The sequence below is a fragment of the Taudactylus pleione genome, unplaced genomic scaffold, assembly GCF_031769625.1.
Source record: "Taudactylus pleione unplaced genomic scaffold, aTauple2 ptg000706l, whole genome shotgun sequence".
Lineage (NCBI taxonomy): Eukaryota > Metazoa > Chordata > Amphibia > Anura > Myobatrachidae > Taudactylus > Taudactylus pleione.
The window spans coordinates 469,577-484,746 of NW_028285108.1; the positions used below are offsets into that span (position 1 = coordinate 469,577).

General features: G+C 44.5%; 1 protein-coding gene across 1 annotated transcript in view; it reads left to right on the forward strand.

The window, feature by feature from the left end:
• Positions 1-15,170, forward strand: part of GNAI3 (G protein subunit alpha i3) — a 91,667-nt gene that overhangs the window by 27,006 nt on the left and 49,491 nt on the right. Inside the window, exons 2-5 of the mRNA XM_088456466.1 lie at positions 8,648-8,690; positions 9,937-10,078; positions 10,236-10,393; positions 10,905-11,033. Coding sequence (XP_088312592.1) covers positions 8,648-8,690; positions 9,937-10,078; positions 10,236-10,393; positions 10,905-11,033 — 472 coding nt within the window. The remainder of the gene's footprint in view (positions 1-8,647; positions 8,691-9,936; positions 10,079-10,235; positions 10,394-10,904; positions 11,034-15,170) is intronic.

Consider the following 15,170-nt stretch of genomic DNA (forward strand, 5'->3'; position numbering starts at 1 on the left):
GCTAGGAGATTCAGGGAGTTGGAGATGAAAAGGTAATGGGTGGGGACCAATTTATTACAGACTGATCTGGCATTCCAGAGGGCACAGGATAGAGGGAAAGAGTTTGTGAGAGAAATGGGAATGAGATTATCAGGGTTGCTGTAGCGTGGAAGTGAGATTAATTTGGGAGATGAATCAGAGTGTAGTGATCGTGCAGGCTCCAGTGCTAGGAGGGGAACCTGTAGGAGGCGGGCAGGGAGGTGGATTAATGAGATGTGGATGGAGGTGGGGTGAAGTGAGAGGTGGTTATTTCCCTTCTGTTTCATTTAGTTTTAATGCCAAAATTAGATTTAAAATGTAAAGTGCACTTTTGAATTTGGCACTCCAGCCAAAGGCCTAGTAATCTGAAGATGGTGTAAACTACCGGTGCTGAACTCTGAAAAGTTTAGATTTTTGGAGTTCAGTACGTAGGAGTCAGATCGTAGTCCCCATTGATAATAATGGGGACTGCGATCTGCAGTGCTAATTAGCACCTTGCAGGAGATTTCTGTGAAATCTCCTACGTTGTGCTATTAGTACATAGGATTGATTCATAAAATTATGCAGAAATTACAGTTTCTGCGTAATTTTATGTCAAAATCAGCTTGATACATAAGCCCCATAATTGTAAAGATTAGAAGCTCTGTTTTTTTTTTTTTTTTACAATTAACAATTTGCCGTCTATTTTGAAATGACCTGAATTAAAGTATAAGCCAGTAAACTATCTGTATAAAGGTGGTAATGAAAGTTGTGGCTTTTTCTTTTCTTTGTTATGGAGAAGCTGTTGATATTTGTAGGCATCCTGTAATGTATTTTATAGTTGAAATAATTAACTTTATGACTGTCGGCTATTCCACATAATAGAGTAAGAACTCGATTTTCTTGTCCAGGGTAATTGGAGCAGAATAAATAGCAGAAAAGCCAGAGCTGGAGTAAGATCATGATAATGACACATCTTAATTCACTCCAACTCCTCTTCCGAGTCCTTCCGCCCTGTCCATTTACCTTTCATGCATTCGATCACATGCAGTACTCATCTATGCTTTCTTATGTCTCACACTGTCTACCTACTGCTTTCTCCCTTATTCTGTCACTGAATTCTCTGTGCTAATACCAAGCAGTTTGTAAATCATTTCTCCCTCAGCATATATCCTCCTTGCACATTCATTCCTCTCTGTGCCCACACAGATGTGTGCTTTGTATCTTATAGTTGTATCACTCCCTGTAGCTGTTCTGGGGATTTTAAGTTGTCATAACAAGGAAGTTTAGTTGTTTGTGAACAATAGCACAGCTGCCCAAGGAGCTTCTCTTCCTCATTTCACCAGGCACTGCTGGGTGCCAGCCGCCAGCTGAGAGGGAGGTGGCACAGCTTTTTAACACTTTCCTTTCTGAAATATGGTGCAGGGAAAGAGCCTTCGTCAGTTCTTCAATAGGGCTGTTTAAAATAGCATGAGGAAGTGCGTAGGGGTAACCTGCCAAGTCATCTAAGCATACAACAATTTAGTGGGTGTAGGATAAGATTTGTACATTTGGTTAATTTGAAATTATGTATTTTACAGATTTTATTATATGAAGTAAAATATAAGATCATTCATGGGAGTATAGATAGGGTTACCGGTATATACTAAAATTGCTTAAAGGGAAGAGAATATTACAGCTGGTAATGGGCACTTTGCCCAAAGTCTTTTGTTTATCTTTATCGGTAACATTGTCACGCATGTTGATAGTTGTGATAGAATGATGACCGCTTTTACCTGTGTGAGATCCAGCCACCCTAATACTGCTGAGTAAAGGCCCCCATACATCAGCAATCTGAAAATCACAATTGAACAATTTGAAGATGTATTTCCCAATCTAGCAATCTGCGCCCATACATTACAGATCATTTTCAGCATACACAGATCTGCCAATCTTGTAAGGCCCATCATTTTACTAGTAACGGTCTGCAAATCTGCTGATCATCTCCATACACTAGCAATCTACTGCCCCAATCCATCTGTGATATCCAACATGTTGGACAATCTGATTTACCAATTCCAATCACTTTGGTTGCAATCTGTGAAGCCCATACATTGCAGATTCTTATACACAATCGATTGTAAATTGCAGAATTGCCACAATCGATTGCTGACGTATGGGGGCTTTTACGCCTCAAGCGTGCCAGGTGGTTGCAATCTGTTCAAATCAACCACATATGTTCCCAAGTTGGGCCATGAACATCAGGATTCCCCGAGTTCTCATTTGTGGGCTTTTGCGAACTACAGAATCTGAAATGTTTTTCTTAAATGTCTGAAAACATGAAGTGAGTAATGGGTCACCTTCCTCTTTCAGATGCAAAGGTGTTGCAACATACCAGCTTTGTATGACCGCAAATACATTTTTAATTCTCCTTCACAAACGAAAATGTGCTTGTCACGGTCATGTAGTCAAACAATGCCCCCCTCCCCCAGCTAAGCGCGTATGTTACTGCTGGTGATGCCTTTTTCCAGCTCCCCACCAGGAACTATACACCAGGATGTTATTACATTTTTGAACTGGTTTAAATATTTACATTTGCAGTGAGGAATACTGGGGTAGAGGATCGTATTAGATGCTTTATAATTCTCATTAATGCTGGGTACACAGTGCATGATATATCATTCAGTGCATCTGCGGGGCCGACAACAGATACATCAACTGGATGGGAAAGTGTAAATTCCCCCCCCCCAGTTGTGATGCATGGCCAGCCATATAGAGCGGCCAGTTAGTAAGTGTGTATGCTTACCAAATCGGCTGGCTGGACGGTCGGTCTGCCACTGCGTCAGGTGTGTGCCCTTCATTAAAGTACTTTATTCAGATGACATTGGAAAACTATTTGCACATGTTTATGCTTAAAGGGGTGGTTCAGTTACATAGGGTATCATTTATGTTTGAAAGAACTACTTTTGTAAACAAAATGCACTTCAAAACGTGGGACAGTTGGAGGGGAATTTCAGTTTTGGATATCCCCTTTCTAATGTTAGGCATAGACAGTGGGGGATGGTTGAACTTCCCCAATTGTCACTAGTTGTAAAATGTACTGTATGTGACATGCATTGATAACTGTATTTTGTAATTTCACTATTGTGATAGAATTTTTCATTAGCTTATCCTGGGACATTTCATTTATTTTAAGGATCACAAACATCAGAACAGTTACCTTTAAACTTTCCTGTTTGTTATCTTAGCTTTTCCACCTGCATTAACTGGGGAATCTTATTTCCAACCAGAAAGGGTGAAGTTTTCAGTGATTTTAGTGTTAATGCTCCTTTTTAAAGCAGCCCTGGTTCTGTGAACTGTTTGCCTTTGTAATGGTGCATAGACACGGTCAGATGAAAAGAACGATCTAAACGCTAACTATATAGTTTGATCGTTTATATCGTTCTTTTTTTATTTTTTTTAACCCCTAAAACGACCAAACGATGGTCGATGCACCGGAGCAGATGGTCCATATCGATATCGACCATTGCCCATGCATGCAGACCAACCTGGTCGATATCGACCAGTTTGCTATAGGGATGTCGTTTTGGGGTTGGTGCATGTTGCTGGATATTCGATATCGAACATCCAGCACATGCAGGACGATCAGACAACGATATCTGATCATTATCTGATCGTCCCGTGTGTACGGACCATAAATGTCTAGCTCATGCAGAGAAAATGGTGTTTTTGTATTTTAACTTCTGCTTTTATACCCGATTGAGCTCATGCATACATGTGAAAAGAGGTTTTAAACTATAACTAGAATAGTGTACTCTTTGTCCAGGTTCCTGTTACTTTTGTTTGTTTTACCTTTTAGCTACACAGTAAGCAAATCTACTTGCTCCACACACTGATCACAAACTGCCAATAGAAGAAGCAAACATAATTGGAGGCAACAGCACTCACATGAGCCCATGGGGCACAAATTTTAGACTAAAAAGCATGATGCCTATTATAGATGGTTATATTATAGAGTAAATAAAATTAGTGTTGCTGTGGTCATGCATGTTAACCCTTTCACCAGGGGCGTTCAAACAGTTTTTTCTTGGAGAGCCGTACTAAGAAAATGATTTTGGATGGAGGACCACCATTTTTTTTTCTTGCAGTTAGCAAACCAGCAATTAGGTTAGGGTTCTTTGCTCAGTAAATCTTATTCTAAGAAATATGATAGATATGGAAATTTGTCTGACTTTGAATTAAACTCTGCTGCCTTTATCATATAAAAGGTCCCCCACCCTTTTTTCTATAAATGTAACAATAAAAATAGGTGCTGAGTTTGTGTGTGCTGATGGGTGTTTGTTTATACAAAGTAGAAATTATGGCGTAATAATGCAACCATAGAAAATATATGAAAGAACGGATTACAATCTCCAAATACTAATAAAAAGGCAATACATATACGGTAAGTGTATAAAAACATCACCATTAAAAGATGTGTTATGAGCACCTAGTAATAAGGATTTAGTAATGCTGATCCAAAACTGGGGAATCTTGCTATGTAAGGCGCTGCGGAACACTTGTGGCGCCATATAAAGGATAATAATAATAAAAAACGTTTTTTTTAGGTGCATATTAGGGTGGGTCAAAGAAAAGAAAATTGTGAATTTGAAATTCCAATGGTGCGGTTAAGTTGTGGGTCCATAACAGTAACTCGTGTGCAAACTTTTAGCTCTTCGGATAATTTTTACTATCTCCAGCGGGCGCTTAAAGTTTTGAAATTTGACATAAATTAGATATTTTTTAATCAGGTGAGAGGACACCGTATATATGTTGCTCTGGGCCACGCCCCGATCCCACCCTGCCAACTGCGCTACAAGTTTTTTTGTGCATGCATAAATCGTATAAATAGTTTTTACCATCAAATACTTTTGATGCGATGGTTAGTTACCATCACATCAAAAGTTTCAATGGTGGAAGTTCAGCCATCATTTGATGGAGGGCTTTCAATGTCCATCCCTACTCCCTAACTCCTAGAAAATAATATTTTATAATCCGAATACCTGAAATTAGTGCCAGGCGATCTCAGGAGCCCACGCGGCAAAGATGGCATTTTGTGGAAATTGCAATATTTTTACCTTTTTCTTTTTTTTTTAAGGTGGGTGGCACGGACCCCCTCTTAAACGTCTATTTTGAAAGTTTTGTATCTGAGTTCAACTGAAGCGTTTTCACCTAAAAACAACTTCATTGCCAAAATGTGCCCCAAAACTGTGCCTTCATCTGATTACAAAATATCCTAATTGGTGTCAAATTTTCAGAACTTCAAGTGCCCGCTGAAATTTTGCACACGTGTTACTGTTATGCACCCACAACTTTTTCACACTATTGGTATGTCAAACTCACAATTTAGTTTTATTCGACCCACCCTAGTGCATATTGTTAGGTTTCAAATAACTGCTTAAGAACTTCATATCCAATTAGAAAGTTCTTTCCAAGAGGCACATGCTTTTGTGTTTCTTTAACCCTCAGCTAAACACGTAAGAAGGTAGTACTAGCAGGCATACATGTATGCCAACCCAGAGCCCTCTCATGACCTTGCCTTACTTTCACCACAAAAATACTCTTCTTTAACTGCCCGAGAGGGGATAAGGCTTGAATGGCAATATCATACTGTGAACCGGATGATGTCAGTAAGCCTCACCCCTCCCAGTTAAAATACAGCACTCATTTCCACAGGTCAGGAAATAGGGGTTAGAGCATTGAAGTGCTTTATCTCCCCATTCTTGGAACCCACATTTTAACTCGTGTTTGAAAGAAGGGAGTCCTTTTTTAATTGATTTGGCCTTCATGAGAATACCTCTGCACCACAGAAATTATTTTGAAGTTGAGGGATGTTGGAATATTTTAAATAAACTTAGGGGCACCCTTATTTGAATAATCTGTAATCACCATACAATATCAACCTGTGCTGCAAAAATTTCAGCAGAGCTGGAGGAAGCGGTATGTAATACCGCCGGCCGCATGGCCGGGAGTTCGAATCCTGGCAGCGGCAGGCAGACAAATGAAGAGATCCCGGCAGTGGCAGCTCGACAGCGCTGGAAATCCCGATCGTCCGTAGGTGAGTACTTACTAACCTAACACTCCTTAGGGGTGCCTAACCCTAACCTCCCCACATGTGCCTAACCCTAATCCCCCCCTTCCCCGCTGCCTAAACCTAAGTCCTACGGGGTGGTGCCTATCCCTAACCTCCCCCCGGGGGTGCCTAACCCTCCCTCCCCCTAGCCTAACCCTCCCGGGGGGGGGGGGGGGGGGTGGTAACCCGAAGTCCCCCCCCCAGGAGCTCTGTACCGCATCCCTACATGAATAATCACCTGAACCCCTCTTTTTTTTTTTTGTTTGTTTTTTAAACTTCATTTTTCATCAAAATGTGTGACAAGATCATGAAAAAGCAACACAAAATGGAAGCAAAAGTCTCACTTTGAGGCAACAGTTATTCCATAACCATAATAGAGTACAATAGTATAACAAAGATAGCCAACATCAAAGTAAGACATAGTAATCAAACCCCCACCCCACAAAAACAACAAACCAAAACAGAGAGCCATTGTAGAATGTCAACTCATAAAGAGTAAAAGGTGCCCAGCTACAATAAGATCGGGCAGTCATTCTTATGTAAACGAGTCTCCTATCAAAGAGTATTTCTAAAGCTGAGTACCAATTGCTCTTGAACATGAGGTCATAAAATAGATATAAAACTTTCCCATGTGGCGAAGAACTTCTGGGTGTTGGAGTCGTTTTGTAAGGATGCTTCAACCCAATCCATCCTTAAAATATAATACATTTTTTTTTGTCAAACAAAGGCAGAGAAGGAGGCATATTCTGTATCCAGGACCGGAGGACACTTTTTCCTACAGCAGCCGATATTGCCAATAGTAGCTTACGAATTGGAAACTGTACTCTAACGTTCGGCTGTAGGGTATCAAAAATGGCCCAATTTGGGGTTGATAGTGTTGACTCTAGCACCCTGAACCTGTTACAACCCGTGTAGTTCCTCTTTCCTGCCTGGGGTGTCACTCTCTGCTCTGGTGCTTCTAGCACACTCTGGTATGTATCTCAGCAGTTTGTTGCATTAGGTGAATGTGTTAGAGGCACCATGGCAGAGTGCGACACCCTATGCAGGAAAGAGGAACTGCACAGGTTGTAACCGGTGCAGGTTGCTAGAATGAACACTAGTTAAGGGAGATGTTGCTTACCGAAAAATCAGTAGTAAACCTCCAGATCTGAACCCAAAAACTTTTAAGAAAAGGGCAACTCTAGAGGCAATGATATATATCTGCATGTGGAGAACTACATTTAGGCAGTGATTGAGCATTGCACTTACTGAACGCAGTGCGCAGAATCCGTTCTGCACATGTGCAGAATGGGTCCTGCGTGATCAGTCACCCCCTGCTATGCCTCTGCTTGATTGACAGGCAAAGACCTTTATGGGGCAGTTCCCGAAAAAGGGGCCGTGATATCGCAGATTTCCCGGGAGTGGCAAGGCCAGGTTCTGCGTCCACAGATGCAGTTTCCTGGCCTTGCAAGCTGGTCAGCCTGCGTAAACTGAGGCTTAATCAGTTGGCTAGCGCCGTCCACCATCGCGACCATCGTATCCGGGCCTGTGATGTTTGTCACAGTGCTGGGATCGTAAATACAGCAAAAGGTGTCAGACACCACCTACTGCATTTGCATATTTGCAAGGATGGAATTGCAAAGCTGCGTGTGTGTGGTTTCACAATTTTGTCCTGTGCTGAATCAGACCCTTAGTACAGGAGTATCTTGGATATCCATTTTAAAATAATGATACGGGGTAATGTATGCTTGGTGATATATATTAGGATGGTAATTGGAGGGGGTCTGGAGAGTAAGGATTCAAAAGAATTATGACAATCGGGTGGAGAGAAAGCCACTTGTCTAGTATAATGTTGGGCTTGAAGGAATTGCAAATGAAAAGGACATGAACCTCTCATTTGATGAGGTTGGTTATCTTTTTTTTTTTCAAAACTGTATGCCTTGTTGTGCTACCATATTATTCCTACACAATCTATGTGTTTCATTGAAAGACATAAAAATAAAGAAAATGCATTATTTTCAAGGGCAGATTTTATGAATAAAAGCTATGTGTAGAATTCTGTTTTTGTTGCTTTGGAAGATGGATTAATGCAAAGCATGAATCACAAAGTATTTCTTTGTGATGGTTACAAAGGAAAAATACACATTTGCTTTAAGTTCACTTTCTTGCAATTTCAATATGAAAACTTTTTTTTGCCCATTTGGGGTTGTCTATAAATGCTACTTTCAGAAATTTTGATGTCTTCTGAAGCGAAAACTAAGTATAATTTGTGAATACTGCATAGGTAATTATTGATGATGGAATATTGACTAGTTCAAAAATGTTACAAAATCGTCTCAGAGGCGAAGGAGTTAAGGGTATAATTTATTTATTTTTTTATTAGACATTTTCCCTGACTTTGCAATTGACAGCTTTTTAAGATGCTTGGTAGTTCACCTTCCTATTAAATGAATAAATTTGGTCTGCAATAGTTCTACTGCGGTATTAACACCATTAAAACACAAACAAACATTTTACAAAACTTGAAAAAAAAAAAAAATAATATAATGAATAATATTTTTCTTTCACTTTACCTTACAGGTGCGGGGGAGAGTGGGAAGAGCACAATTGTGAAGCAGATGAAGTAAGTTATGCTGCTACTGTATCATGTCATGGATTTCACATCATTTACATTTAGCTGCTATACTGGCGACTTACGCTTAGGAGCTAAATATCAGATGCTTTTATTAAGGGAATGTACTAAACACAGCCATGTGTGCTCTCAGCATTGAGAAAACGTAGGCGGTTATCTGGGTCCAGTCATACTGACTGAGGCACTAAATAAGTCACCTGTATTCAAGCTTGGCCATCTCTAAAACGTGGACATTTTGAGTTTCGTTATTAGTAATACTGACTAATGTTTTGCAGCACTAGTATTATACATTTATCTTTTAGGGGGAAATTAAATTCAATGTGATGTGCACACATATCGGCCATATACAGTAGGGCCGACATCACAAGCTGCGATGCCAGGGGGTGCGATGTGCCATTCTGGAATGGCACATCGTGTTCTTCATGCTAAATTGAATTCCCCCCCCTTAATGTTATGCTTTTAATGTCTGTTGCGGTGTGGACTTCTGTCATCTATTATGAATTTGCATGAATTGGTACTTCCAGGCTGACTAGCATCCCCACAAAGAGGAAGCAATAATTATGTGATATACTTCCAATTCTCTCCAACGTTCCTAAAAAAGATATTAGGCAAAAAGGTAAAAACTGATACTCTAAGTGAACAATGACCGTTTTACCTCATATGGTAAATGGGGGACTTCTGTTTAGAGCAATGTTTTGGCTTTTCTCATTACTGCGTAATACGGTAGCCAAACATCGCTAATTTTCCTGTGCACCTCCATGGGATGCTATGAAAAATGAATGATAAATTAGGGTGGAAGTGGTTTAAAACTTTTTGTTCACCTGCAAAAAGATCTAGAGTCCCCTTTCTTTTGCAACATACAGTTTGTACTTTGTACATGATTGTACACCTTGATTATTTCTATGGAATGCTGAAGGCATAATTTGGGTGGGAAGGAAGGGGGGTAGCTTTAAAGAAAGAAATCGGAAAAATAATTAAAAGTAATAACCAAAAGATCTTTCTTTAGTTTTGCTTTTCTTAGGAGTACTACTCTAGGTAATCTTTCATTGTCCAAAGCATTTCATTACTGCCACACCAGTTACTCTGTGCACCAGTAGAGGTCCCATTGCTACCATGTGAAACTTTCTGATGAATGGGTTGGATGCTTTTGGCATGAGCATAGAACACTGACAAATGTTTTTAATGTGAAATATAAAATGCATTTGGATGCACTCTAATGTACTTGTTGTGGTTTTAGAATTATTCATGAGGACGGATACTCTGAAGAGGAGTGCAAACAGTATAAAGTGGTTGTCTACAGTAACACCATTCAGTCCATAATTGCTATAATCCGAGCCATGGGGAGGCTGAAGATCGATTTTGGAGACGTTACAAGAGCTGTGAGGGATAAGTCTTACAATATTGCATGTAGCACTGCTATTTCTTGGTGATAAAAGCATGCAGCCCTCCAGCTATTACTTCTCACTTTTTTGTTTTCCACTGGCCAACTATTCCCATTTGTAAATAACTTTTGTATTTATTTTGTTTCCCCTTTAGGATGATGCACGACAGCTCTTTGTGTTAGCCAGTACTGCAGAGGAAGGTATTCTATCCCCAGAGCTTGCAGGTGTTATTAGGAGGCTGTGGAAAGATGCCGGAGTACAGGCGTGTTTCAGCCGCTCCCGTGAATACCAACTCAATGACTCTGCCTCATAGTAAGTGCAAGACCTGGGGTATCTGGGAAATGCATGGTAAAAAGTTACATTTAGACTGTTGTGTGTTGGGAGATAACCATTGCATATGTTACTCTTATGGTGGGTACACACTACACGATATGCTCCCTGAGCGATATCGTGTAGTGTTGTCCCCGGCAGGCTGTGCTCAATGTCGTTCATGACATTGAGCGCAGCCGCTGAACGATATCATTACGATATCGTTCAGCGCCGGGCCCTCTCGCCCATTCCCTGACATGCAGCAACCTGACGAGATCGTCAGGTTGGCCTGCATGTCAGCCTGATGAATGATGATGACGAACGACCCGCGGGAACGCGCGTCGTCGTCATCGTTCATCTTTTTTGGGTTAAAAATGGACGATAAAGTGGACAACATAACGATAACAATATCGTTATCGTTCAGTAGTCCACTTTAGCGCCCAGTGTGTACGCACCATTACTCATTGGTTTGTTTTCAAAATATGCTTTATATTTAAATTATTTCTCTTTAAAGCTACCTAAATGATTTGGACAGGATCTCACAGGCGAATTACATTCCTACACAGCAAGATGTGCTTCGGACGCGTGTCAAAACTACGGGTATCGTGGAGACACATTTCACTTTTAAGGACCTTTACTTCAAGTGAGTCATACTGTCGCTGCCCTCTTATGTCGGAGTAGTGTCATTAGGCCTTATATCTATTTTTTTCCTAAACTAAATCTTTATATTTACCACACCTTATGGTGTGATTGATTCAATAAGTCTTCCTTTCCAGTAAGTCTGTTCAGTAGACCCCCTTTTACACTGCATCTTGGACCGGGGTTATTCCTGGGTCGGCCGTGTTCACACTGAACCCGGTTCTGCCTTGCAAAACTTCTGCATGTCATTATAAATGCCATTTTCTACTTCAGGGTCCATAGGGTATCCACAGGATACCTTGGGGTATAGGTCATGACGTCAGGCATCGGGCACCATAGAGTTAAGTTTTCAGTCTCCCAGGATGCACTAGGGTCCCCCTCCTATACCCTGCCCCCGAGCCAAGGCATCTCAATTTAGTTTGGTGCCCGGCCGGAGTCTGATGCACCTTTTAGAGGGGGGCCATGAAGAGCCCCTGAAGTTTTTCAACAATGCAGCTGTGGCTGCACATCTGGAAGTACAGCATGGACAGTCAGTCCTGAGGTCCATGCTGTCTTCCCTACACCCCCGCCGGTACCAGAACGCCGGTACCGATCCGGGGATGCTGGTAGGCATCTGGGGTCACAGCTAGCGGTGACCCCAGATGTTTAGGACCATGGCCGGATTTAAGGGGGACAGCAGGTAAGCAGCAGGGTCCCGCGGTGGGTCCCCGCTGATACATGGTCCAGAGTCCCCAGGCAGGGGGCTCCCTGGGGACTGGCTGCAGCGTGGAGCCAGGTACTAATCTGCGCTTCCACTACCCCCCTGGGACAGCAGGACCGCGGCAGAGCGGTAGCGCTGCGGCGTCCCAGGGGTTAAATGCATGCCAGGGGAGCGCGCCTTCCCTGTCTCACAGCCGGCGCCTCCCCCGCTGCACACAGACCTCTCTGCACACGCCGACTGGCCCTGTGGCAGCACTCCTCCCCCAGGCCAGCCTCCTCTATGCTCCTCGGTGGCCATCTTCTAGAACGCATGGTGAACGCTGCTGGAAGTCTGGACGGAGGCATCGTGGTCTGGGTCCCCCCGCATACCTCTTCTCTTCTGTGGTCAGGTCTGTGTATGCAGCGCTGTGTCCTACCAGACTCTGTGTAGTTGATTTATCAGCGCTGTTAGTGCAGGAATTGATTTTCTTTGCATTGTATGTGACTGTGCTAGTGCTGCTGCCTGTACTTTTTACTTTCTAACTGTCAGCCTTATTACTGTCCCTGCTCTTTCTGCTAAAGCCCTTGCGTTGCGGTGCTGCAGGGTGGTCTCTCACTATACAAAACAGTATTGGTGAAGAGGGGTCACATACTTTCCACCATCATGTCTGAAAGTGACTTTCCTCTTCGGCTTCAGTGTACTACGTGTAAAGTACCTATAGCGGAGGGGGAGGGTAGCGCGGAGGGTTTATGCCGGCAGTGTTTTTTATTGGCGCGGCCAATTACGGTCACAGCATCGGTACAGGAGCCGCCCTGGGCTTGTTTCGCTTAGGCGCTTACAACCTTGGTGGGCCAGTTAGCTCCGCAGCCCGCGTTCTCACAGATGGGATTGTCCCAGCAATCGGTGGTGTCGTCACCCATGCAGGGTTTCCCGAGGCAATTGATGGTACCCCGCAGTCTCCCTATTTCCCCTCTCCCGGTCTCTCAGGAGCCGGCGTGGGTTAATTCCCTGACTAGTTCTGTACAGCACTTGTCGGATTTGTTACAAGGGGAGTCTGTGTTGCGGCCACATAAGAGGCCGGTGGCGTCTCTGTCTGCTCCTTATGAGGATGACGAAGTGATGTCTGATGATGGGGAGATTCTGGATCTTTCCGACCAGGAACCTTTCCGTACTAAGGAGGCGGACGCTAGGTCCAAGGTATATATTCCTGGACTTATTCGGGCAGTCCGCACCGCTTTGGTAATTGAGGACGAAGTTCCTCCGGCCTCTAAATCCAAATATGCCTTTTTTAAGGATGACGCCACAGTTTTTCCTCTTTCGGGTCAGTTGGTGGACCATTTAGAGGAGGCGTGGAAACAGCCTGGCAAACGATACCAGCCGCAGAAGCGTTTTGCGGTGGCTTATCCGTTCGCGGATAATTATTTTTCCAAGTGGGAATCCCCTCCACAGGTGCTACGGACCGCAAGGTGGAGATCTGCCTAAAGTCCATTTATTCCCTTGCGGGGGGGCAGCGCGGCCAGCTATGGCCATTTGCTGGGTTGCCAGAGCTATGGAGCGCTGGGCGGATACATTGGAGGCGTCCTTTGACTCCGACTGTTCGGCTGAACAGACGGAGTTGATCGGCAATCTCTGGGATTCGGCCACTTATATCAACGAAGCGGCCTTGGATATTAGTACACTGGCGTCTCGAATTTCTTCGGCAGCTGTAGCTGCTCGTCGCACATTGTGGTTAAGATCCTGGAAGGCGGACGCTGATTCCAAAAAGGGTTTGGAAGCGTTGCCTTTTAACGGAGAAGTTCTCTTTGGTCCGGACCTGGACAAAATTGTAGCCACGCTGGCGGCAGCCAAATCGGCATGTCTCCCGTCTGCTGCAGTTCCTTCCGGTTCAGGTACGTCATCCTTTCGGCCTTATAGGGCCCAGGGTAGGCCTAAAGCACAGTCCTTTCCCCGACAGGCTGGCCCCAAAAAATCGGCCAAGTCCCGGAAACAGGCCTGGAGTACCAGACGTCCGGCCCCTAAGCCAGATGACAAGCCTGCGGCCTGACGGTCCGGGCCTCCCTTTGGGGGATCCCAAGGTGGGAGGCCGCCTGCTGCAGTTCGCCCGGTGTTGGTCGGTCACCACGACGGACACTTGGGTTCTCGAGGTGGTCTCACACGGGTATGCCCTCTCCTTCCGGCACAGACCCCCATCTCGATTCTTCACCACGGGTCTGCCATCAGACCGGAACAAAACCGCGGAGCTGCGGAAGGTCTTTCACACTATGCTCCAGGCTGGAGTTATAGTGCCTGTTCCATTCTCCCAGAGGGGCCAGGGTTTCTATTCCAATCTCGTTTTGGTGCAGAAACCCGATGGGTCGTATCGTTCGATACTCAACCTCAAAGCTCTCAACAAGTCTTTGCAGGTGCCGAAGTTTCGGATGGAGACCCTACGGTCCATCATTCTGGCGCTGGAACCTGGGGACTACATGGTGTCATTGGACATACAGGATGCTTACCTGCATATCCCTATTCTTTTGCGCCATCAGCAGTTCCTCAGGTTTGCAATCCGCAGCGACCACTTTCAGTTCCGGGCGTTACCTTTTGGCCTGGCGACAGCACCACGGGTTTTCACCAAGGTTGTGGCGGTCATGGCGGCTTCCCTGCGGCTGCAGGGAGTCCTCATGTTGCCGTACTTGGACGACCTTCTCTTAGTGGCAGGGTCTCCGGAGCTCCTTCTACGCCACTTGGACCTTACCATTGCGGTACTGCAACGGCACGGCTGGTTAATAAACTGGTAGAAATCCACCCTGATCCCATCTCAGCGGATTCTGCACCTCGGAGCCTTATTGGACTCCGGACAGCAAAGGATCTTCGTGACGGGGGAAAAGATCTCTGCCTTGCAGTTGCGGGTACGCAGTTGTCTGCAGAGCCGCCGGGTGTCTCTACACTCGGCGATGAGGTTACTGGGTTCCATGGTGTCGGTTTTCGACATGGTGGAATATGCCCAGTTTCACTCCAGACCTCTGCAGCACCTGATCCTGTCCAAATGGAATGGACTGCCTCAGAGTCTAAAGTCCCAGACGATGGTGCTCACTCCGGAGGTTCGCCTGTCTCTTGCCTGGTGGTTGCAGACGACCCATCTCAACAACGGTTGTCCGTTCTGGGTGGCGAATTGGGTCCTGATAACAACGGACGCCAGTCTTCGGGGCTGGGGAGCAGTCTCTGGTCCACACTTGTTCCAGGGCAGGTGGACTCCGGCAGAAACAGAGCTTCCAATAAACATCTTGGAACTCCGCGCGGTTTTCAATGCTCTCCAGCAGGCGCACCGGGTTCTCCAAGGTCACCCAGTGCAGGTCCAGTTATACAACGCTACCACCGTGGCCTACATAAATCGGCAAGGAGGAATCCGAAGTCGGGGGGCTCTCGTAGAGGTGTCCCGAATCCTGGTATGGGCGGAGCGCAATCTTCCAGCCATATCAGCGG